Source organism: Colobus angolensis, unplaced genomic scaffold (genome assembly GCF_000951035.1).
Source record: "Colobus angolensis palliatus isolate OR3802 unplaced genomic scaffold, Cang.pa_1.0 Scaffold170, whole genome shotgun sequence".
NCBI classification, from domain to species: Eukaryota; Metazoa; Chordata; class Mammalia; order Primates; family Cercopithecidae; genus Colobus; species Colobus angolensis.
The window spans coordinates 3,039,873-3,065,082 of record NW_012114822.1 but is presented as its reverse complement, the minus strand read 5'-3'; the positions used below and the strand labels follow the sequence as shown (position 1 = coordinate 3,065,082).

The 25,210-nt window shown below is 54.1% G+C and overlaps 1 protein-coding gene across 1 annotated transcript in view; it reads right to left on the bottom strand.

The window, feature by feature from the left end:
- Positions 1–25,210, bottom strand: part of CHD5 (chromodomain helicase DNA binding protein 5) — a 66,860-nt gene that overhangs the window by 11,510 nt on the left and 30,140 nt on the right. Inside the window, exons 16-33 of the mRNA XM_011938314.1 lie at positions 21,599–21,736; positions 21,388–21,509; positions 20,101–20,274; positions 19,589–19,730; positions 19,039–19,170; positions 16,571–16,688; positions 15,107–15,231; positions 13,663–13,894; positions 13,326–13,436; positions 12,874–13,046; positions 11,403–11,577; positions 10,692–10,784; positions 10,436–10,524; positions 10,011–10,144; positions 9,427–9,571; positions 8,861–9,020; positions 6,312–6,391; positions 5,924–6,056 (exon numbers count right to left, since the gene is read on the bottom strand). Of these exons, the coding sequence (XP_011793704.1) occupies positions 5,924–6,056; positions 6,312–6,391; positions 8,861–9,020; positions 9,427–9,571; positions 10,011–10,144; positions 10,436–10,524; positions 10,692–10,784; positions 11,403–11,577; positions 12,874–13,046; positions 13,326–13,436; positions 13,663–13,894; positions 15,107–15,231; positions 16,571–16,688; positions 19,039–19,170; positions 19,589–19,730; positions 20,101–20,274; positions 21,388–21,509; positions 21,599–21,736 (2,476 nt within the window). The remainder of the gene's footprint in view (positions 1–5,923; positions 6,057–6,311; positions 6,392–8,860; positions 9,021–9,426; positions 9,572–10,010; positions 10,145–10,435; positions 10,525–10,691; positions 10,785–11,402; positions 11,578–12,873; positions 13,047–13,325; positions 13,437–13,662; positions 13,895–15,106; positions 15,232–16,570; positions 16,689–19,038; positions 19,171–19,588; positions 19,731–20,100; positions 20,275–21,387; positions 21,510–21,598; positions 21,737–25,210) is intronic.

The window sequence follows — 25,210 nt, the reverse complement described above, 5'->3', positions numbered from 1 at the left end:
TGGTGGCAGGCACCTGTAATCCCAGCTACTCAGGAGGCTGAGGCAGGAGAATCAGTTGAATCCGGGAAGCAGAGGCTATAGTGAGCCAAGATCGCACCACTGCACTCCAGCCTGGGTGACAGAGCGAGATTCCATCTCAAAAAAAAAAAAAAAAAAAAAAGGAAAGGAGATACCACAATCATTAACCTTTTGATTGCAGAATTCTAAGATGTGCTCCAAGACTTCCAGCCCTTGGTGTCCACGCCCTGCAAAATCCCCTGGAAGGTGAAGAGGATGGACTCGACCCCCCAGAGCAGGGTCCGTTTTGTGGCACAGGTGACCTTAAAACAGGGAGATGACCTGAGTAGGCCTAACCCGACCACACGAGCCCTTTTCTCTGGCTGGTCACAGAAAACGAAGTCAGAGATTCGAAGCATGGGAGGGTTTCTGTTCACCATTGCTGGCTTGAAGACAGACTAGGCTACACGGCAGGAATGTGGTGGCTTCCAGGTGCTGAAAATGGACCCAGCTGACAGCCAGCAAGGAAATGGGACCACAGTCCTCCAGCCTCAAGGAACTGAAATCTGCCAACAACAAAGAGTGAGCATGGATGTGGACTTTTCCCCAGGGCCTCCAGACGAGAACTCAACCTAGTCGATACTTTGATGTCCTGAACCTTGTGACATCTTGAGCAGAACACCCAGTTACACCACGCCAGGCGGTTGGACCCACACAACTGTGAGCTCATGGTGAGCGCTGTTTTAAGCCACTACGTTTGCAGTAATTTGTGACACAGCCATGCAAAATAATAAAAATGGGAAGGCTTTAAAACACAGCTGTGCAAAGAAAATACACATGGAAGCTGGATCTGAGGATGACTCAAAAAGCCTGGCAGAGAAATAGATAACAAAAAAGAAGCAAGAGATATGAAAATTTATCAGCACCCATCTTTTGCTAACCTTGTACTCTGCTTTCTTCTTCATAGCATTTGGAGTCTGTGGTTGAACAACATGTATTTCTGTTTATTGTTGATTGCCTGTGTTCCTCACTGGAATATAAACTCCATGGAATGAAGCTTTCAGCTGTTTTGGTTCATTGCTTGTGTCCCCAGTGCCTGGGACAGCATCTGACACTCAGCAGGCTCAATATATATATATATATGCATGTGTATATATACACGTTTGTCGGATGAATGAACCAATCAATGAGTAATAGGAATTCCAGAGGGAGAAAATAAACATAATGAGGACAAAGAAAATATTCAAAGAGAGAATGACTGAGAGTTTTCCCACAATTGATGCAGGACATAAATATTCAGCTTTAAGAATCACAGTGAGTCACACACAAGATAAACAAAAACTTCACTCTAAAAACAAAACAAAAAATACCCTCCATTGTAGTGACGCTACATATCACCAAAGACAAAGAGAATGTCTTAAAAGCAGTCTTTCAATGTGAGAAAAGACAGAAATGACAAATTTCCTACACAGGAGCAACAACTACACCAACAGCAGCCTTCTCAGCTTCTCAGCAGCCTTCTCAGCATAATAAATGCCAAGTAAAAAGGGAAGAATATCTGCAAAGTGCTGAGGGAAGATCCCTATCCCATCTTTAATTGTACTAACTATTCAAGAGTAAAAGAAAAATAACAATGAGAGAATTTACCATTCCCCAAAAAACTGCTGAAAGCACCATTAAAGGTGTACTTTAGGAAGGACTTTGAATGAAGCAATGATGAACAAATAAGCAAACACAAACTGGTAAGAATGTGAGAATATCTAAAAAAGGATTAAAGATTTAGAAATAACCGTAACAACAAATTTGGGAAAGTAAAAACAAACTGAAACTAAAATACTGGGCAACAGCAATGTGGCAGATGAAAGGGAAGTGAGTTACAGCTAAAGCTATCTAAAGTCCTCATATTACTCAGAGGGATACATGTTTAAAATGAAAGAGTACAGGCCGGGCGCAGTGGCTCACCCCTGTAATCCCAGCACTTTGGGAGGCCGAGGTGGGCGGATCACGAGGTCAGGAGATGGAGACCATCCTGGTGAACACGGTGAAACCCCATCCCTACTAAAAATACAAAAAAAAAATTAGCTGGGCATGGTGGCAGGCACCTATAGTCCCAGCTTCTTGGGAAGCTGAGGCAGGAGAACGGCGTGAACCCGGGAGGCCGAGCTTGCAGTGAGACAAGATCGCGCCACTGCACTCCAGCCTGGGCGACAGAGTGAGACTCTGTCTCAAAAAAAAAAAAAAAATGTAAGAGTACAGAATGAAATTGACTATAAACCTTCCAAATAAGTTGAGGGGGAAAAGACAAGATATAAAGAAAATTTGATCAATCCAAGAGATGTCAAGAAAGGAGGAAAAAGGAGAAAAGAGAAGGATAATATATAAAGTACAAAATAAGACAGTAGAAACCCATCCATATACCTAGTTATTACAATAAATGTAAAGCGATTAAACTAGCCAGCTAAAAGATAGGGACCCTATAATTAGATTTTTAAATGATGAATCTCCTATACACTGTCTAAAAAAGACCTAAAACATTACAAAGAGATTAAAAGTGAAGAAATGAAAAAAAAAATTTGTAAATCATGTATCTGATGAGGAACATGAATCTATATAAAGAACTCATACAAGCCAGGCACAGTGGTACACGCCTGTGATCCTAGCTACTCAAAAGTCTAATGCTAGAGAATTACTTGGGCCCAGGTAAAGCCCTCCCGTGCAACATAGTAAGACCCTGTCTCTAAAAGTATTAATTAATTTAAAAAGAACTCTTACAGTTCAATAATTTTTTTAAAATCCAATTTTAAAATAGATGAAGGATCTGAAAAGACATTTCTTCAACAAATCATATACAAATGAGCCATAATCACATGAAAAAATATTCAACATCTTTATACACAAATGAAACTCAAATCAAAATGACAATAAGATACCACTTCTTGGCCGGGCGCGGTGGCTCAAGCCTGTAATCCCAGCACTTTGGGAGGCCGAGACGGGCGGATCACGAGGTCAGGAGATCGAGACCATCCTGGCTAACCCGGTGAAACCCCGTCTCTACTAAAAACACAAAAAACTAGCCGGGCGAGGTGGCGGGCGCCTGTAGTCCCAGCTACTTGGGAGGCTGAGGCAGGAGAATGGCGTGAACCCAGGAGGCGGAGCTTGCAGTGAGCTGAGATCTGGCCACTGCACTCCAGCCTGGGCGACAGAGCGAGACTCCGTCTCAAAAAAAAAAAAAAAAAAAAGATACCACTTCTCACCCACTAGGGTGACTATACTCAAAAAAACAGATAATAACAAGTATTGGCAAGTATGTGAAGAAACTGGAACCCTCACACATGCTGGTAAGAATGTGAACTGATGCAATACACATGGAAAACAATTCAGCAGTTTCTCAAAATGGTGCAGAGAATCACCATATGACCCAGCAATTCTACTCCTAGATATATATCCAAGAGAATTAAAAACCTATACCCACACACAAAAAAATGTGTACACAAATATGTATAGTAGCCAAAAAGTGGAAACAACTCAAATATGTATCACTATGAATGGATAAACAAAACATAGTAGAGCCAGACAATGGAATATTATTTGGGCATAAAAAGAAATGAAGTACTGCCTGTAATCCCAGCATTTTGGCAGGCCAAGGTGGGAGGATCACTTGAGTACAGGGGTTCAAGACCAGCCTGGGCAACATGGCAAAACCCCATCTCTACAAAAAAATACAAAAATTAGCCGGGTGTGTCAGCATGTGCACCTGTAGTCCCAGCTACTTGGGAGGCTGAGGTGGAAAGATCGCTTGCACTCAGCGGGGCAAGGCTGTAGTAAGCCAAGGTCATGCCACTGCACTCCAGCCTGGGTGACAGAGCAAGACCCTGTCTCAAAAAAAAAAAAAAAAAAAGAAAGGAATGAAGTACTAATATATTCCACAACATAGATGAACTTTAAAAACACTATGCTAAATGAAAGAAGCCAGACACAAAGGACCAAAGTATTGTATTATTCCATTGGTATGAAATGTTCAGAATAGGCCAGTCCATAGGACAGAAGTGATTGCCAGGGGCTGGGAGGAAGAGGAAGAAATGGGGAATGATTATCAATGGGTAAGAAGAATTTATTTTTGAAGTGATAAAATGTTCTGGCATTAGATAATGGTGATGGTTGCACAACTCTGGATGTACTAAAAATAACAAATGGTATACTTTATTTATTTATTTATTTATTTATTTATTTTGAGACAGAGCGTCAATCTTGTTGCCCAGGCTGGAGCGCAGTGGCTGGATCTTGGCTCACTGCAACCTCTTTCTCATGGGTTCAAGCGACTCTCCTGCCTCAGCCTCCTGAGTAGCTGGGATTACAGGAGCCCGCCACCACGCCCGGCTAATTTTTGTATTTTTAGTAGAGACAGGATTTCACCATGTTGGCCAGGCTGGTCTCAAACTCCTGACCTCAGGTGATCCACCCGCCTCAGCCTCCCAAAGTTCTGGGATTACAGGTGTGAGCCACTGCGCCCGACCTGAATGGTATACTTTAAGTGGCTCAACTGCATGATATGCTAATTATACCACCATAAAGCTGTTATATTTTTAAAAAAACAGGAATAGAAAAAGGCGTAACAAATATATACTAAACAAAAGAAAGACCAACCCAAATCAGCAAAAATAAGCTTTTTTTTTTTTTTGAGACGGAGTATGGCTCTGTCACCCAGGTTGGAGTGCAGTGGTGCAATCTTGGTTCACTGCAAGCTCCGCCTCCCGGGTTTCCGCCATTCTCCTGCCTCCGGAGTAGCTGGGACTACAGGCGCCTGCCACCACGCCCAGCTTATTTTTTTGCATTTTTAGTAGAGACGGGCTTGGGCAGATGGTCTCGAACTCCTGACCTTGTGATCCGCCCACCTCGGCCTCCCAAAGTGCTGGGATTACAGGTATGAGCCACCACGCCTGGCCCAAAAATTTGTTTTATATTTTTAGTAGAGACAGGGTTTCACCATGTTGGCCAGGCTGGTCTTGAACTCCCGACCTCAGGTGATCCACCTGCCTCAGCCTCCCAAAGTGCTGGGATTACAGGTGTGAGCCACCGTGCCCAGCCCTAATGCATATAGTTAGAACCTTAAACCAGCAGTTAGGGAACAGACATTCTCTTCAAGCACATATACAGCATTTACAAAATCTGACTGTATCGAGCCAGAGAGTAGGTTTCAACAACCTCAGATAGACTCATGTTTTCAGACCACAACGCAGTCAGAAATCACAAATAAAAAAGTAGCCCAATAACCGCCAATCTCTGTATAGTAAGAAAAGTTAAAGACCAACAGGCGAGGTGGCTCACACCTGTAATCCCAACACTGCGGGAGGCCAAGGTGGGTAGATCACTTGAGGTCAGGAGGTTGAGACCAGCCCAGCCAACAGCCTCTACTAAAAATTTAAAAAAAAAAAAAAATTGTCCAGGCACAGTGGCTCACATCTGTAATCCCAGCACTTTGGGAGGCCGAGGTGGGCAGATCACAAGGTCAAGAGATCGAGACCATCCTGGCCAACATGATGAAACCCCGTCTCTACTAAAAATAAAATTAGCTGGGTGTGGTGGTGCACGCCTGTTGTCCTAGCTACTGGGGAGACTGAGGCACAAGAATCACTTGAACCCGGGAGGCGGAGGCTGCAGTGAGCCGAGATCATACCACAGCATTCCAGCCTGGGTGACAGAGTGAAACCCTTTCTCAAAAAAAAAAAAAAAAAAAGTTAAAGTCCATTAAGTCCCTATATAGAGGCCTGAGCTCCCGGCCTCTCCTCACCAGGGGGCCTGCACAGGGCTGGAGTCTACCTCTCTGCCAGGCAGAAATGAGTGAAGTACAGCCACCTGCCCTTCTCTGAACCCAGGCCTGCTGAGGCCAGACATGGCACTGGGGTGGGCGGACTGCAGGAAGCCCAACCTCTCGGCAGCTGCTCCGGGGAGGGCGGGGCCTTCTCCGTGTCCTCTGGCCGCTCCTCTCGGGCTCTCTCCTTGCTGGCTGGGCTCTCGTGCTTGTCCTCGCCCTCCACTCTGTCCAAGGCAGCTGGAAGGGCCTGCAGAGGGGAAGCCAGGAGAACTGCAGGGCCTAGGGCCTCACCAGGAACGGAGGGCGGGGAATGTGCACTGGGCTGCGAACCCAGTCTCCTGGCTCCCATTGCTTGTTCCCAGTCTGCCCACCCCGACTCAGAGCCCCGAAAAGGGAGCCAGGAGGCCTGGGTTCCACCTTGCTGTGCAGGGCCCGAGAAGGTCCCCAGACGCAACCTCCACCCCACATACACCACAGACCCAGACGCCAGCACGTTCCACACCTGGACTTCTAGGGGCTTCTTTGGCTTCTGCATCCCCGGGTCCTTCTCATCCATGTAGCCCAGCTGTGCTTCCATTTTGTCTGAAAGATCAAGGGAAAGAGGTGAGACAGGTGGGCTCAGACAGGAAGGGGTAGGGCAGGGAGTGGGGTGGCAGAGAGGAGAGGTGGGGCTTGGCCTTCAGGAGGCTCCATTGCAGCCAAGCACCTCCAAGAGAGACAGGCAGGATCCCCGGCTAAGTCAGAGAGGCCAGGCCAGGCCTATGACTTAGTAATGTCTGGAGGACCTTGAACCCAGCGAGACCAAAGTGAGGGGCTGTCGGGACAGGGCTGCACACAGCAGTGGCTGCTCATCTGGAGGCAGGGAAGTGAAGCAGACGGAGGCCCGGATTGGGAGCCGCGACGCCTGGTCTGGTCCTAGCTTTCGGGCAGGCCGGCTGGCTGTGTGCCACCGGAGAGGGTGTGAGTTTCCTCCCTGCCAAGTCAGCCGCCGACACACTGCAAAGTGCTGGTCACTTATGCGGCTCTGAGAAGCCCTGGGAGGTGGGCACAGCTGGGAAAGCGGAGGCTCACGGAGCTTAGGTGACTTGCCCAAGGTGAGACAGAGTTCAGGCCACAGCCAAGAAGCAAACCAAGATGTGTCCACCTCCAAGGGCTCACTTGTGCTTGGAGACGCAGCTTCTCAGGGCCTGGCCTCACCCCTCACCAGGGGGATAGCTATGTCCGCATTTCAGGGAAATGCCGATCGGAACCACAGTGAGACACCACCTCACGCTCCCAAGACAGCTAGAACCATGAAGGCAGAGAACAAGTACTGCTGAAGACGTGGAGAACCCGCGACTCTCGCACAACACTAGCAGGAACATAAAATGGTACAGCTACTTCGGAAAACAGTCTAATAGTTCCTCAAAAGGGAAAACAAGAGTTATCACATGGCCCAGCAATTCCACTCCTAGATATCTGCCCAAAAGAACTCAAAACCTATGTCCACACAAAAACGTGAAATACACCAGCATTATTCACAGCAGCCAAAAAGTAGAAACAACCCAAAATCTATCGACAGAGCAATGGATAAGCAAAATGTAGTAAATCCATACAAGAAAACGTTACCAGCCAGGTGTAGTGGCCCACGCCTGTAATCCCAACACATTGGGAGGCCGAGGTGGGTGGATCACCTGAGGTCAGGAGCTCAAGACCAGCCTGGCCAACATGGCAAAACCTCGTCTCTACTAAAAATACAAAAACTAGCCAGGTGGTGGCAGGCACCTGTAATCCCAGCTACTCAGGAAGCTGACGCAGGATGGCTTGAACCTGGGCGGCGGAGGTTGCAGCGAGCCAAGATCACGCCATTGCGCTCCAGCCTAGGCAACAAGAGCAAAACTCCGCCAGGCGCTGTGGCTCACACCTGTAATCCCAGCACTTTGGGAGCCCGAGGCGGGTAGATCACAAGTTCAGGAGATCGAGACCATCCTGGCTATGGTGAAATCCCATCTCTACTAAAAACACAAAAAATTAGCCGGGTGTGGTGGTGGGTGCCTGTAGTCCCAGCTACTCGGGAAGTTGATACAGAGCATGGCATGAACCCGTGAGCCGAGATCGCGCCACTGCACTCCAGCCTGGGCAACAGAGTGAAACTCCAAAAAAAAGAAAAGAAAAGAAAAAAGAGCGAAACTCCGTCTCAAAAAAAAAAAGAAAAAGAAAAGAAAACATTATCAGCCATAAGGCAGAATGACTGAAGCACTGATGCCCACTGCAATGTGGATGAACCTGGAACCCCAGGCTGAGCGACAGAAGCCAGACACAAAGGCTCACGCGCTGTGTAGTGCCATACGCACGAAACATCCAGCATTGCGAAATCCAGAGACAGGACGCAGGTTAGTGGGTTAGTGGCTGCTCAGGCCTGGGGTCTATCTCTGGGGATAGGCAGTGGCTGCTAACGGGTACGGGGTTTCTTTTTCAGGGGAATGAAAACATTCCAGCCTGAGGCAGTGGCGATGGTTGTACACCCTGCAAATATACTAGAAATCACTGAACAGTACTTTTTTTTCTTGAGATGGAGTCTGGCTCTGTACCCCCAGGCTGGAGTGCAGTGGCGTGATCTTGGCTCACTGCAACCTCCGCTTCCCAGGTTCAAGCGATTCTCCTGCCTCAGCCTCCCAAGTAGCTGAGATTACAGGTACATGCCACCACACCCAGCTAATCTTTTGTATTTTTAGTAGAGATGGGGTTTCAACATGTTGGCCATGTTGGTCTCAAACTCCTGAGCTCAGGTGATCCTCCCGCCTCGGCCTCCTAAAGTGCTGGCATTACAGGTGTTAGCCACTGGGCCCAGCCAGTTTTTCAAAAGAGTGAATTTTGCAATAGTTATATAAATTATATCTCAAAACTGTCATTAAAATGAAAAACTCTCTGGAGAGTGACATTTCTGCAAACAGAGGCTTTGGGGGAAGGAGAGGCCGTCTTCTGTGGGGTGTGGGTTAGACTAGGGGGTTGCTGTGACCTTGCCACTTTCCATGACCCCGGTGCCCTCCCCAGCCCGCCCAGCCCACAGACCTGGCAGGCCCAGCGGGGCTGGTGGGAGGTGGGCAGGGCTGGCGGGCACTGGTGTGTTGGGGTCCGAGGAGATCACCTCGCCTGGCTTCTTGCCCTCGGGCCCCTCAGGGATCAAGTCTGGGGTGCTGTACTTCCCGTTGACATGCTCAAACTCCTGAACCTGGGGTGGTGGGACGGAAGGTGGGAGGGAAAGAGGGAGGGCAGTGGTGGCAGCTCAGCCCTAAGAGCCTCAGGGCAGCCGAGGGGCTGAAGGTGTCACAGGCTTGGGGTAGCTGCTGCCGCCGCCCAAGGCTGGCCAAGCCAGGCCCCTCCTGACCACAAGCTCCCCTGCCCACCCTCCTACCCCGTGTGTCCTCCCACTGTATGTAATCCACCATCCTGACCTCCACCCCACAGGCCCCTCACCCAGAAAGGCTTTCCAGGTCAGTCCCTCTGGCCTGACTCAAACCCTGGGCAGCTATGTGGCCTGAGAGAGGCACTTGTTTTCTGACCACTGACCCCCAAGGGACAGCACCAGGAGCCCAGGCAGCCACCAGGAAGGGCCCTACAGAGAGCTACTCACCCACCTTCTTCCTAACTAGTGACATGACCCCGATGCGGGTCAGCACGTGCTGCCTGGAGAGGCCCTCCCGGGGCACGCCATCTGCGAAGGTCTCTGCACCGTCCGCCCCCGGCTCACACAGGTGCCGCATGAAGAGGGACACATAGGCTCTGGGGTGGCGGGGGGACTGGGGCTCAGGGAGTGGGGGGCCGGCAAGAACTCTCTGAGAGGGCTGGCGGGACCCCGGGGGACTCCTGGATGATCATCAGCCATCACCCCCCTCCCAGTCAGGCCTGGGCCAGGCCCGGGAAAGGACAGAGAGGGCCTCCCTGGCAAGGGGAACTCCTAGGACAGCCCTGGCCCTGGGTGACCGGGATCTTCCTCGCTGCCATAACACCCACTGGTCCAAACCAACTGGTTAGTGTTTTCTACAAATCAGCCCTGCCCGGCACCAGGACTCCACCCACCCAGAGATCAAACGGCAGTGAACTTTCCAGACGGCCTCATCCTGGTGGGAGCAAATGCTGCCCTCTGTAGGGCTCACCCGCAGGACCCTGCCCTACTCAGGGACAGGTGGTCACACCCTGGGCCACCACCTAGCCCCTTTACCTAAACTCCTTCTCGCTCTTCCCTCGAAGGTCCCGCACCAGCCAGTGGGAGTTGAAGGCGTCCTGGGGGGGCATGCCCCAGCGCATGATGGCGTTCAGGAAGGCCTTCCGCTGTCGGGCATTGAAGCCCAGCACCTGGGCGGGTGGAGCGTGGGAGTGTGAGCCCAGGACAGAGACAGGGTGGGGGCGGAGGATTCTGGGATGGGGGAAGAAAAGCATGGGAGGAAGAGAAGGCAGGAAGGGGGCACAGAGAAGGCAGGGGCCTCCACCTGGGGCAGGACCCTGACGGCGAAGACCAGACCAAGTTCTGTCCCAGCCCCGCCTCTACCTGGCATGAGACCCTGGGCAGTGTCCCAGCCCTCCTCCATACCCCAGGGGCAGCAGGAAGCGGGGGCAGAAAGAGGTGTGGGAACAGACAGGCCCCACCTCGATGTTGCCACCAACTCGGGCGAGAAGCGGGGGCAGGGGTTTGTCCCTGTCACTCTTCAGCTGCCTCCGGGATTGTCGTCGTCCACCTGGGGAGCAGCCCGCCATAGCTCCTCAGGTGGGAGCCCAGAGATTCCTGACCCCCCTCTTCTGACCCCCAAGGACAGTGGCACCCCAGACCAGCCCCGCCCCTGCTGCCATCAGCTCCCCTAACGTGGCCTCAGCAGTAGCCCAGACCACTAACACTGAGACTCACTCTGCCCCTCTGGCCTCTCCTCAAAGTCCTCATCCTCATCCTCGGAGCCAATGGAATATTCTGACTGGTTATCGGAGAGCTCATCCTGCCACTCTGCAGAGGGCCAGACAGAGGGGCACGGAGTGAGCTGTACCAGCAAAGCCCACCCTCAAGTTCAAGCATGAACAGGGCCATGCCGAGCCACTGCACCCCAGCTCCTAAGACAGCAGTGACAATGACAATGACAATAGCCCACCTACTTCCTGTGGGTTCATTTAATAATCCCAACACCACCACATGATACACTAAGGGTTATGTGTACCCACACATTACACATACTGCACTGTTCTGTGCTCATGGGGCTTGCCCAAGGCCACATCACGAGCAGCGGCGAAGTCACTGAACTGATGCCACACCTTGTTCCCCCAAACACCCAACACCTCTGCACCTGCCCCCAGTCCCCTTTCCTCCAAAAAGCTGCCTCCCAGCTCCAACCAGCACCGCCCAGCGCTCCTGGCCCACACCTCCGGGGGTGTCCTGCACAGGGATGCCCTGACAGAATCCTGCCCTGCCCTCCGCCTCTGGGTATGGGGCACCATCCCTCCTGGCACACTCGCCCAGCTCTCCCGGCCTGCACCTCCCAGGGGTTCTGCACAGGGATGCCCTGACAGACTCCTGCCCTACCCTCCACCTCTGGGCAAGGGGCACCAGTCCCTCCCTCCGGGCACGCACCCTGGTCCTCCTGGGAGGCGTCGTTGTAGTTGACCTGCTTGCGGATGCGCTTGCCCTTGCCCAGGTTGCGGGCCAGGTCCTCCTGCTGCTGCTCGTAGTGGTGCCGCAGCAGCTTCTCCCAGTAGTCGGGGTCCACGTTCTCCTCCTGCTTGATAATTTCCCGCTCCACCTCCTCCTGGGGAAGCCAGCACCACAGGCTCCATAGGAGGGGCCATCTCTGCCCTCCTGGAAGCCTCAGGCTGCCTCCACCTGACCTGCCCTTTGCCCCCTCGGGGCTCAAGGATTAATGGGATGGCCTGCCTACTCCAGGAAGCCTTCTCTGATCACCCCAGCCCTAGCTGGCCTTCCTCTCCCTGCCCCTATCCAGTCAATCATTTACTTATTCATTTATCCATTCACAAAGCAAGTACTTCCTGGCCTCGGGCCAAGGACTGGGGTACTGAGTTGAATAAGCTCCCGTGCCTGCCCTCAGGAGGCTCCTGGTTTCAAAGGAAAAGGTCATGGGCTCACTGGGTCTGCAGGAGGGCTGGGGAGCAGAGAAGGAAAAGGAAAGGCCCCCAGGACAGACCCACAAGGAGCCCCTCGGGGACAGCTGGGCTTTGCCCGGTGGAGAAGGGAGAAAAGCATGGGGCAGACCAGGCATGGTGGCTCATTCCTGTAATCCCAGAACTTTGGGAGGCCGAGGCAGGTGGATCACCTGAGGTCAGGAGTTCGAGACCAGCCTGGCCAACATGGCAAAGTCCTGTCTCTACTAAAAATACAAAAATTAGACAGGTGTGGTGGTGCACGCCAGTAATCCCAGCTACTTGTGAGGCTGAGGCACGAGAATCACTTAAACCTGGGAGGCGATGGTTGCAGTGAGCCGATATTGTGCCACTGCACTCCAGCCTGGGCGACAGAGCGAGACTCCATTTCAAGAAAAAAAAAAAGAAAAGTGTAGGGCGTTCTGGAACATTGGCAGTCCAGGTGCAGGGCTGAGATGCAGGCCCTGAGGAAGGGGTGGGAGGGCGCAGCCGGGTAGGGACTGAAACCAGACTCCGGGCACGGGGCTCTGTGCAACGGGGTGGCAGATCAGCTTGCACTTCAGAGAGTGGGGAAGCTGGACTGGAGCCGGGATGATGCCACGGAGCAGGCGGCTGATGTGTGCAAGGGCAGTGGCCGGTCCACGTAGTTGTACTGCCCTCAGCACTGCCTCCGTCCCTTCCCTCACTGCTATGTCTAGTCCTGAGCCCACGGGTGGGGCGACAGGGCCCCAGCGGGGACGGCTGAGCACGTGGTTGGAGAGTGGAGCACAGGCTGGAGTGCAGGGTCACAGCAGGGAGGGCAGGGCTGCGGCTGGATGGGGGGGCTGAGGCTGGAGGGCGGGGTCACAGCTTGGGGGGCTGGCTGCGGCAGGACGGCGGGGTCACAGTGGAAGGCGTGGGCACAGTGGAGGGCGGGGCTGTGGAAGGAGGGCAGGCCAGGACCTTACCACGCCGTCCTCCTCGCGCACCACGTACTGCGCCACCTTGAAGGAGCTCAGGTACTCGTTCATGTTCTGTAGCTCCGTGTCGTCTGTAGCGTCCTGGTTCCGGTCCAGCAGCTTGGAGATGGCCGCATCGTCATAGTGGATCACACTGCTGTCCTCCACGTCCTTGTTGTCACCTGGGGAGCAGGCAAGTGCAGTGCGGGGACAAAGACTGCCCTGGTCCAGCCCCGGGGACCCAGGAACAGACTCCGAACAACAGCCCTTCCCATCCCCACCAGGGGCTGCAGCTGAGAGGCGTGGTGACCAGACAGAGGAACCGCACTGTAACAGCTCCGCTCCCCGTCCACTGGGCAGTCCCAGGACACCCAAGTGAAGGCGGGTCGAGGAACCCCACCTCTGCAGGAGCAGCCACCTGGTCGGAGGAGGAGCTGAGACTAGGCTGGGTTGACCCCTACCTGGTGGGGTGCTACCGTGCTTCTTCTTTGCACTGGCAGCCAAGTTCCCCCCTTTGGAAGACTGGACATCAGGGATGGGTGTGACCGGCCTCTGGCCCTGAGACATCATGCCTGTCAGACAGAGGAGGAGAGCACTGGTGCAGGAGCACAGAGGGCTGCAGGGTTGGCGGGCAGTGCCCAGACACCACCCTGGGCTGTCCTGGCCAGGAGACACAGGTTGGGGGTGCAGGAGAGAGGCTGTGTGTTGGAGCGGGCAGGGACCCCAGCAAGCCCCGGATGGGTGTCTCAGCGGGACCACCCCAGTCCCCCGCCACGCTCCCTCGGAACAGAGGCCCACCCTCCACATCGTCTTTGAAGAGCTCCTCTGTGCCGAACTTGAGGATGTCATCCAGCTCTTGCTTGGTCATGGACCCCGACTTGGAGCCGAGACCAGGTCGCACCACCAGGTGGGTGAGCATCATCTTGCGCTTGGCCACCTGTGTAATGCGCTCCTCCACTGAGGCCCGAGTCACGAAGCGGTAGATCATCACCTTCTTGTTCTGGCCGATGCGGTGGGCGCGGCTGAAGGCCTGGGGAGACCTGCACCTCAGCACCCGTGGCTCACCCAGGGCTCCAGGCAATGGCGGGGGTCACACTGATGAGCTCAAGAGCATGGAATGGGGTACATGACTGTATAGGCAAAGGCATGTGGTGCACGCACCCCTGCATCTGGGCTCCCTCCCTGACTGCGGAGCCTCCCACGAGCCTGGGTGCCAGGCAGGGTTTGGAGTGGAACAGCTCCCAGCCAGTGGAAGCAGGCAGGACTGCAGGTGTGCCAGAGCGTGTGAGGGATGACACGGCCAGTGTGCTGAGGGTAACTGAAGCCACACAGAGCTTCATGGGGGCCATGGGGAGGTAGGAGGAGGCTGCATTTCCCTGTGAGCGAACTACTAATGGGACCACAAGACCATGTGCTGGAGGCGCGCAGCCGCCTTCTGAGGGCAGCAAGGAGCTGAATCTGCCCAATATCATACAAGGAGGTGCCGCTGTGCAGCCCTGCATGCGGTGGCCTGGCTGTGGCCTGTGTATCTGTGTGCACGGGCGCACACACGCGTGAATGAGACACGGACGCACACACGCGTGAATGAGACACGGACGCACACACGCGTGAATGAGACACGGGCGCACACACGTGTGAATGAGTCACGGGCGCACACACGCGTGAATGAGACACATCAATTTGTCCCCTACATTTGTAAGCGTTCGATGTGTGTGTCCCAGTGCCCAAGAGGGGTGGCCAGGGACATGAGGGTGGCTCTATTCCCATAGCCCCTCCCCCCACAGCCCTTCCATCCTTCCTTATCAGCCCTATCTGCCCCCTGCACCATCTCATCCTCCCCCACTCACCTCCCACAGGCCCCACTCTCTGCTCCCCGCCCCCTCCAAAATGGGTGCCCCTCTGGGTCCCAGGGCTCCCTCTTCCTGCCTCCCTCCTTGGTCCTGAGGATGGGGAAGACCAGATCAGAGGCCCCGACGAACTGCTGTGTGCCCCGGGACACTTCCCCTGCCTTCTCCCTGCCCTCTCCAAGCCTGTTTCCTCCTCTGGACAAGGACAGAGCTGGAGGGATGAGCTTCCACTCACTCCCAGGGCCCCTCTTGGGGCCGAGACTCCGTAGGGGAGGGAGGCCCACAGCAGCAGGGTAGGTGAGGAGGTCATGGCCAGGAGGGCATGAAGGACAGAACCTGCCTGAGGCCCGGGATGAGAGGCCCCTGGGAGGGTGACGGGTGGCAGCGGCACAGACCTGGATGTCGTTGTGCGGGTTCCAGTCCGAGTCGTAGATGATGACAGTGTCGGCTGTGGCCAGGTTGATGCCCAGGCCGCCTGCCCGGGTTGAAAGGAGGAAGCAGAATTGCTGGGCCCCGGGGGCTGAAAAAGAGAGGCCAGCAGATGGGGTGTTTGTGGGGGTATACCTCGGGTGGGGAGACAGGCGTGGTGGAAAGGAGGTGGGGAGAACAGAGGGAAGGAATTGCAGCAACAGGTCCCTGGCAGAGAAGGACAAAGCCGGAGACCCCATCAGAGACAGGTGGCCACAGCTGCACTCAGGGGAGCCAGAGGGGAGGCCTGCCCAAGCCCACTTAGCCCCCAGCGTGCTCTGAGCCCTGGCCCAATGGGAGGTCACTGGAACGAGGAGGTCAATTTTCAAAGCCCAGATGAGCGAAAAACAAAGTGCAAGCCGCCAGCAAAGTCCAAGCAGAGCCCAGAGAGCTCAGTCCTCCATGTCCCCCCAGCTTCCCACCCCTGGCTTCCCTTGGCCCACCGATGCTGCCAGGGCAGCCCGGGAAAACTCAGGGGCACAGCTCCAGGGCCTGGGGTCCCACCCCACTGGGCAACCCTGTCACAGGATGGCTGGTTCTCAGCCTCTCAGGGCCCTTCAGTGACCTGGGACTGACCACAGCCCCCACTGGAGCTGCAAGCAGGCCCCCGGCACACCCAGGGCTTCAGCCACTCCTGCTTCCACATGTGGCTGGGCCACGTCTAGACCCTGAAACTCTGAACTTGCTATTCCTCCTGGCTCTCTGGCACGAGTGTGCAAAAGGAATCACTGCTTCAGGCGTTTGGAGAGCGTGGCCCAGCCCCTTTCTAAGGGCTGACGCCCCAGGGAAACAAAGCTTGTTATTATTTGCTGCAAACTTGCTACTGAAGCTTGCAGCTGACTGCTTCCCACTCCAGAAGTTTCCTTTGCTACAGGAGGAGCTCCACAGGCAAGACCCTCCTCGCCTCTGCCCTCGTCTCTCCTTCCCAGCCAGGGAAGACCAAGCATGGGTGACTCTGGGGGAAGAACCTGATCATGTGTGGCCCGGCCATTTCACTCGCTCCTGCCTCTGGAAGTGGCCCCAGGTAGCACATGCATCTCTGCACCTCCTGCCACCATTTGCCACACGGCAGGCTCTGTCCAACACCACTTGTAACTGGGGCTTACGTGGTGTCAATATTAGAGGCCCCCGTCTGCCTTTCTCATTGTCTAACTCCATTCCCAGCAGGCGTTATCTGCTGGGCCCCTCAGAACTCCAATTCCATGGGAGGAATCCTTTTAACACTGGCAACTCAGGGGAAGCTGCCGTGGCCTGGGACTGGCCTGCTGTCTTCAGCTGTTTGTGGGGCTCTGCTTACACAACATTGGCTGGGTGGCCTGGCTAAGAACCAGGCCTGGGAGAAGAGGCCAAAAAGGGGTCTCAATCAGAACCTTTGGGCGGGATGGGGGTACCGTTGAATCTGTCGATCGCCTCCTGTCGGAGGCCCCCGGTGATGCCACCATCAATCCTCTCATACTTGTAGCCTTCGTACTCCAGGAAGTCCTCCAGGAGGTCCAGCATCTTGGTCATCTGCAGGTGAGACGGGCACGTGAGGAACTGCCAAGGAGCAACGGGCCCCATGGGCCATGGGCAGGGACCCCGCCACAGCGAGGGGAGGGAGAGAGCCGCCTGCTAGGTGGGGACTCAGCTGGGTCCCAGGCAGGCCCAATGCAGGACTCTGGGGAAGAACAAAGCTTCCAACCTCACCCCTTGGAGCTAATCCATCCTCCTGCCCAGCCCCACAGCCACTCGCCTAAATCAGGGCTCTGACATGAGCCGCCCCTGCTCCCACCACACAGAACTAAGTTCCATCTTCTTGCCCCGTATTCAAGGCTCTGCTGGACTAGTGCTCCTTCACAGCCCCCAGCCATTCCAAACTACCTGACTCTCTTTCTGGAATACCCACCCCCTTCCTGCCTAGGGAACACAAACACCACCTCTGTGAGGTCTTCCCTGATTTCACTCCTCCCCATGAGAAAAGAAAGGCAGTCCCTTCTGAGCTCCCATGATCCCGTGTAATTCCCCTTACTCTTGAGAGAGAGTTTAGCTGGATATAAAACTATCAGCACACATTTTCCCTCAGTGCATTGGAGATTTTGCCATGGTCCCTGCCACCTGTTGTTGTTAAGAAGACTGAGAACGATCTGGTTGCCCTTATTTTGTAGGTACCAGGTCTAAAGCACCTAGGGGTTCTAAAGTGTCTAAGGGTTCATTTATTTATATTTATCTTGCTTGGTACTCCAGAATGCACTCCAGATCTGAGACCTCACATCTCTCTCCAGGTCTGCAAACTCTCAACAAATCCAACTTCTTCACCATTTTTTCTCTTTTTTCTGCAACTCCAATTGGATGAATGTTGGAGCATCTCAAGGTGTCTTCCATGTTCTGTCTATCTTTGCCTCTGTACACTGCATTCTGGGGAAATGCCTCAGCACCAGGTTCCAATTCATCAATAAGTTCTCTTCAACAGTGTTCAGAGTCTGTCCAGTCTGTTGAAATGTTTTATCTCAATTTCATGCATGTTTCTATCCAGTTGTTCCTATTTCAGTTCTTCCTGCTTTTGCTTAATTTCTTCTTTATTTTAGGATGTCAATTACTCCATCATTTTTGAGGATCCTAAACACGTCTACGTAAAGTCTTTTCAGGCTATCCTATTCTCTCTCTCTCTCTCTCTCTCTCTCTTAAGAGACAGGTCTTGCTCTGTCACTCAGACTGGACTGAAGTGACAAGATCATAGCTCACTGCAACCTTGAACTCCTGGGCTCAAGCAATCCTCCTGCCTCAACCTCCCAAGTCGCTGGGATTACAGGGTGAGCCACTGCACCCAGCCCCTATTTTCTTATTTGGATTCTTTTTATTGCTTTGGGGGATGTCTCGGCATTCACTTTTGTATGGGTTTGAAATTGGGGTTCATAGGCTCATTTTGGGCAGGAGGGTCCCGTCTCTGCCACCCGCCCCGCGTGCACATTTCTGGAAGCTGTGTGGTTCCCATTACTCGGTATCTCAAGGCCTCTGACCAGACTTGCGTCTCGTGTTTGTACCGAGGTACTGGGGGGTGTGGATCCATCTCCACTCTAGCCCCCTCCTTGGCTCAGCCGCTGGTCTCAAACTTGCCCTGCTTTCCAGTATTCTTTGCGCTGAAGCAGCCCGGCAGGATGACCTGGGGCTGCAGGCGGTGGACGCTGCTTTCAGTTGATGTTTGCGCACAAGGAGCCATGGCCCAGACTCTGGGTTTGAGCAAGGGGCCTAGCTCAGTCGGCCCACAAGAGGAGCATTTTTAGCCCCATGACCCTGTAGGATCATCACTGTGGCCTCCAGCACAGAGCTGACCACAGGGTCAGGTACCTGTCCCTTGAGCTGTCTCCCACAGTAGACTGAGCAGCTTGAGGACAGGGACTAGATCGCTGGTCCCTGCACCCATGTGCCAGCACACGGCCTGGCTATGACAGACGCAAACAAAGGGATGGAGAAAGAAATGAACACACCTGAGCCGGCAGCCCTGCCTCCAAGCCAACAAGCCAGGTGCCAGTGGCCCCTCAGGGCCTATTGGAGAGAGGAGTTCCTCCCAACCGTACCCCAGGGCCCCATCTTCATGAGAAACCAAGCTGCAGGGGAGGAGGGGGCTGTCTACCAGCCTGGACATGCAGACCAGAAGGGCAGGTGCGGGTAGATGCTGCTCCTTATGGCAAATGTGCTCTGAGCTCCTCAGCTGCATCATGCCAGAGCACGGGGGCGTGACCCCTGACACACAGTCACGTGACCTGCATGGGAACGGCACTGGGTCCTGAGGGATGCCAGCAAGTCTGTACCCCCAAGCATCAGGGCAGGATGCTCTCTGTGGGGTGTGGAGCCGGGGCGGGGCTGGGCAGGGGCAGCGCACCTGGGAGAAGATGAGCACACGGTGCCCCTCGTCCCGCAGTTTCTTCAGCATCTTCTGCAGCAGCATGAGCTTCCCTGAAGATTTGACCAGGGAGCTTCCATCGTAGGAGCCATTGGGCAAGACAGGGGCCTCCTGCAGACACAGCAGGAAGTGGAGCGTTGGCGGGCTCCCCCTCTCTGGCTGCGCCAAAGGGGCCGCAGGGAACAGGCAAGTGCCGAGCAATGGGGTGATGGCCTGTCTGCCTGCTGAACATGAGGCCCACACCCGAGCCAGGCTCCACAGTGCGGGGTAGACCGTGGGTCCCATGGCCCTGGCTCCAGGCCCCCTGTTCCCAGGCAGGGCTCACAGCTGTGCCAGCCCTACCACAGCAGCGGGTTCCACGTTAAGTTCCCCAGCACCTACCAGAGTGGCCACAGGCAACCTTCCATGATGGCCAGGGAAACCTACCATGGTGGCATCGCCACAATGGCCAGGGGAACCTACCACAGCAGCCACAGGCACCTACCATGGCGGCCATGGAGAAGCTGCCATGATGGCCAGGGAAACCTACCACGGCAGCCACAGGGAAGAGGTAGGGGTGGTTGCAGCACTTCTTCAGGTCCATCATGATATTGAGCAGCGATACTTGGTTCCCGCCCCCCTTGGAGTTCAGCGCCTCGAAGTTTCGCGTGAGGATGAACTTGTAGTACTTCCTGCAGCAGGGCACGAGGAAAGGCAGGCTGGGTCAGACCCACCTCCAAGAGGGATCTCTCTGCTCTGCAGCGGGGCTGGAAGCTGGTGGCCAAGCACCCATTTACAGGGAGACCCAAGGGACCCCCAAGAGGTGAAGCCACCAGCCTGGAGTCCCCCTGCAAGTGACTGGGGGACACTGCTAGCACTCAGGTGGCACAAACGCTGGTCACTAAAACCTGAGAAGAGGCCCCATGAAGAAAGTGTATGCAAAGCATGAGCCCAAGCCTCAGTGAGGCTGAAGAGCCCTCCACCCACCTGGGAAGCGACCCAGGAGAGCAGCCCAGGGGAAAGGGCGCACACAGGCTGCTCCTGGCTCAGCCCACCACTCACTTCTGCATCTGACTCAGCTCCACCCGGACGATGAGCTCGGTCTTGGCTGGCATGTTCTTGAACACGTCAGCCTTGAGCCGCCTGAGCATGTGCGGCCCCAGCAGGTCATGTAGCTTCTTGATCTGGTCTTCCTTGGAGATGTCAGCAAACTCCTCCAGGAAGCCCTCCAGGTTGCTGCAACAAAAAGCTGGGATAACAGCCAGGAGCAGAGGACCGGGGCAGGGGAGGCAGGGTGCAGAGCACCCAGCCCATGTAGGCTGGCTGGCTGGTGAACCAGGGAGCCCTGGCGTTGCCCTGGGTATTGTCTCAATTTCTGTCTAAGCTTTGTCACCTCTACACATCGCAGCCCTCTTTTCCTCAGCCACACTGGACACCTTTCCATCCTCAAAACCATCCAGGACAGGAGCTCTCTATTACCCAGGTAATAGATGAGGAAATTGAGTCTGACGAGTGCCCAAGCTGATACAGTCCAGCTTTGCCAAAACCTGCCCTCAAATCTACATCTCCTGGTGGCTTACGCCTGTAATCCCAACACTTTGGGAGGCTGAGAAGGGCGGATCACCTGAGGTCGGGAGTTCGAGACCAGCCTGGCCAATATGGTGAAACCCCATCTCTACTAAAATTATACAAAAATTAGCTGGGCGTGGTGACACATGCCTGTAATCCCAGCTACTCAGGAGGCTGAGTCAGGAGAATAGCTTGAACCCAGGAGGCGGAGGTTGCAGTGAACTGAGATCAAGCCACTGCACTCTGGCCTGGGCGACAGAGTGAGACTGTTTCTTAAAAAAAGAAAAAAAACTACATCTCCTGATTTGAAAATCGACACTCTGCACCCTGAACCCCCCATTCTGAGCAGGCAAGTGGAGGTAGGTGAAGATGAGGAGGCTGGGCAGTGGGTTCTGGCCACCTGGGAGCTTGCCTCTGCCTCCACCATGGTTGCCCATGTGAGTCACTTGGGTCTCAGCAGAGGGAAAGGAACCTGCCAGGGGAGTACAGGCAGGGACAGTAGTCCAGGAGGAGCCCTGGGTGGTCCAGGGCAGAGCTAAGGAAGAGTCGTGGTATTAGCAGCGGTTGATATTTACCAAACACTCCCGTGTACCCACGCCACCCACCCCAACACCCTGCTTCTGCAGGAGGTCAAAGCAGGGACGTCGCTAACACTTCCATTTTACTGATGAGGAAGGAACGGCCGAGCAGGTCTCACAGCCAGGATGGGCTATTGATCTGTCTTCACTGGGGCCACCCCAGCCCCACCACCACCTCCCTGGCCAGATCCAGGTGACTCACTTGAACCTCTCCGGAGTCAGGAAGTTGAGGAGATGGAACAGCTCCTCCAGGTTGTTCTGAAGGGGAGTCCCTGTCAGCAGCAGCTTGTAATCAATCTTGTAGCTGTTTAAGACCCTAAAAAACTGAGGGGAGGAGAGGGGGACCCATCAGGGGGCTCTGGGTGGCCCCTCACCCTGGGCAGCTCTGGGGTCTGGCGGCCGGTGCCACCTACCTTGGACTGGTTGTTCTTGAGGCGATGGGCCTCATCTACCACCAGGCAGGCCCACTCAATGGAGCCCAGGATGGCCTGGTCGATGGTGATGAGCTCATAGGAGGTGAGCAGCACATGGAATTTGATCTGCACTTCTTTCTGGAGAAAAGAGGGGCATTGGGGAGGAGACAGCTGGGAGCAGAGCGGATCACAGTCCCAGGAGACCAACAGCCAAGAAGGAGGTGTGCACAGGAACACACAAAGGCTCCAGGGAGCCCTGGGCCGGCCAGCCTAGCACCAGAGGGGCAGATGCTGGCCACCAAGCAGAGGGGCATCAACTGAGGCCCAGAGCACAGCCCTGAGAGAGGGTGGAGTGGACAAGAAGAAACGGCCTCCGCTTGTAACACCACCAGTGAGACAGGGTCTTACTCTCATGCCCCAGCCTGGAGTATAGTGGCACGATCACAGCTCACTTGCAACCTCCACCTCCCAGGTGAGGTGGCTCCAGCCATCCTCCCACCTCAGCCTCCCGGGTAGCTGGGACTGCAGGCACACATTACCACACCCAGCTAATTTTTGTAGAGACAGGGTTTCACCGTGTTGCCAAAGCTGGTCTCAAACTTCTGAACTCAAGTGAACCGCCCGCCTCGACCTCCCAAAGCGTTGGGATTACAGGCATGAGCCACCTCAACCAGCCCTGGATCCGGGCTTATTACTTCCTTTCCACTCTCACCTCATCCTAACAAAACATATGAGCTCAACTGTGTCCTTTATCCCCCACTGTCCCCAGGGTTATTTTTGTTTATTGGAGAGAGGAGATCTCACTATGTTAACCAGGCTGGTTTCAAACTCCTGGCCTCAAGCAATTCTCCTGCCTCAGTCTCCCAATGTACTGGGAATACAGGCATGAGTCACCGCACCTGGCCTTTTACCCCATTTAAAGCTCACGGGGCCTCAGGCTGGAGCACTCTCCCAGGTCCCTGTGGCTAATAAATGGCAGAGCCAAGACATGAACAGAGAAACGAATCCTGCACTTGGGGTTTAATGCCTTGAGGTTGCTGATTTGAAATTATTAATTTCAAATTATTGTTGAATTTGTGTTTTGTAACAAATATCCCGGGGACAGTGGAGTGTACGCTGGAGACATGGAGCCTCCCTGGGGCAGGTTCTCATTCCCCTGCTCCCCGGCCCCTGCCTGGTGACCGCTGTCCTCCTACTCCCCCTGGTGGGGGCCTGGGCCTGGGTGCTGGTAGGGAGGGGAAGCCAGGCACACGGTCTATGCACCAAGTTCCAGGACAGGGCCTGGTGCCGGTGAGAGTCTGCACTCTCCCGGTGAGGATCCCCGCACCTGAAGGAACACGACTTCAAAAAGCAAATTGAGGCCAGGCACAGTGGCTCACACCTATAATCCCTGCACTTTGGGAGGCTAAGATGGGAGGATTACTTGAGGCCAGGACTTCCAGAGCAGCCTGGCCAACAGAATGAAACCCCATCTCTACTAAAAAATACAAAAATCAGCCCGGCATGGTGGTGGACATCTGTAGTCCCAGCTACTCAGGAGGCCGAGGCAGGAGAATCACTTGAACCCGGGAGGCAGAGGTTGCAGTGAGTCGAGATCACACCACTGCACTCTAGCCTGGGCGACAGAGTGAGACTCTGTCTCCAAAAAAAAAAAAAAACCAAATGTAAAACACCTTGGCATGTTGACAGAGACCACAGAAGAAAGGAAAAAGCTGCTTTCCTGCGAGCCCTGCATTTTCATTTTGCATTGGGCACCCCCGGTGATGCAGGCCTGTCCTGTCCTGCACCACACCTGCCTCTCCCAGCAGCCCACATGCCTGTGAGAGAGCAGAGAGGGCCACGGATGCCGTGCGGAACAGGCTTTGCCCACACGCGGCACCTGGGTTTACACACAATCTTTTAGCGTCGGTCTCCTCGCCTATCTAGGTGAAGAACGCTATGAGAACTCAAAGAGCTAAGTCTGTTCCTCAAAAAATCAAAAATAGAATTACCATATGATCCGGCAGTTCCACTTCTGTGTGTATACCCAAAAGAAGTGAAAGCAGGGACCCAAAGGGGTATTTGCACACTCATATTCCCTCCCATCAGCATTACCGACGATCACCAAAAGCCAGAAACAACTCAAGTGCCCATCACCAGATGAAGAGATCAACAAAACGTGGTCTATCCACGTGATGGGATGTTCTCCAGCCTTGGAAGGAAATTCTGACCCGTGCTACAACATGCATGAACCTCAAGGACATTCTGCTCAGTGAAATGAGCCAGTCGCAAAATGACAGATGCTTCCCGATTCTACTCATATGAAGTACCCAGAGTAGTCAACCTCGTGCAGACAGACAGTAAACTGGTGGCTGCCAGAGGCTGGAGGTGGTGGGGATGGTCATGTTTAATGGGGACAGAGTTTCCATCCTGCAAGATGAAAAGAGTGCTGGAGATTGGTTGCACAACAATGTGAATGTACTTAACACTATTGAACTGGTTTTTTTTTTCTTTTTTTTGGTTGGTTTGTTGTTGCTGTTGTTGAGATGGAATTTAGCTCTTGTCGCCCAGGCTGGAGTGCAATGGCACGACCTCAGCTCACTGCAACCTCTGCCTCCCAGGTTCGAGCAATTCTCCGGCCTCAGCCTCCTGAGTAGCTGGGATTACAGGTGTGCACCAGCACGCCTGGCTAATTTTTGTATTTTTAGTAGAGACGGGGTTTCACCGTGTTGGCCAGGCTAGTCTCAAACTCCTGACCTCAGGTGATCCATCCGCCTTGGCCTCCCAAAGTGCTGGGATCACAGGCATGAGCCACTGTGCCTGGCTGTTTTTTTTTGTTTTTTTTTTTTTTAAGAGACAGAGTCTCACTATGTTGTTCAGGCAAGAGTGCAACAGCTGTTCACAGACACAATCATGGCGCACTCCAGCCTCGAACTCCTGGGCTCAGGCAATCCTACTGCCTCAGCCTCCCAAGTAGCTAGGACTACAGGTGCACACCACCATGTGCCCAGCTGAACTGTACTCTTAAAAATGGTTAGGATGGTAAGTTTTACATTATGTGTATTTTACCACAACTTTTAACAATAAAATAATTAAACAGTAAATATAATAGAAGAGCCAAATCAGCGAAGTGCCTGGCACACAGCAGGGTCCCAGCATGGCTCAGGGGAGGTTCTTTTTGTGTCTAATGACCAAGGGCTCATCCATCTACAAATCACCTGTGGGATCATTGATTCATTCACTCATTCAACAGTTTCTGAGCATTTCTAAGAGCCACAGCTGCCAGCAGACAGTGGAGGAGGCTGACATGAGGGACTCGGAGGTCCTGTGAGAGGATCTGCCAGCCAACAAGGCTGTAGCACTGACATTTTCTAGGGGCCAATGGCTGCAAGTCCTCGCTCCTCAATGTGGAGAGTGTTTCGAAATGCAGAGTCTGGGCCAAGCGCCGTGGCTCATGCCTGTAATCCCAGCACTTTGGGAGGCCGAGGCGAGCGGATCACGAGGTCAGGAGATCGAGCCCATCCTGGCTAACACAGTGAAACCCCGTCTCTACTAAAAATACAAAAAATTAGCTGAGGCGACATGGCGGGCGCCTGTAATCCCAGCTACTCAGGAGGCCGAGGCAGGAGAATC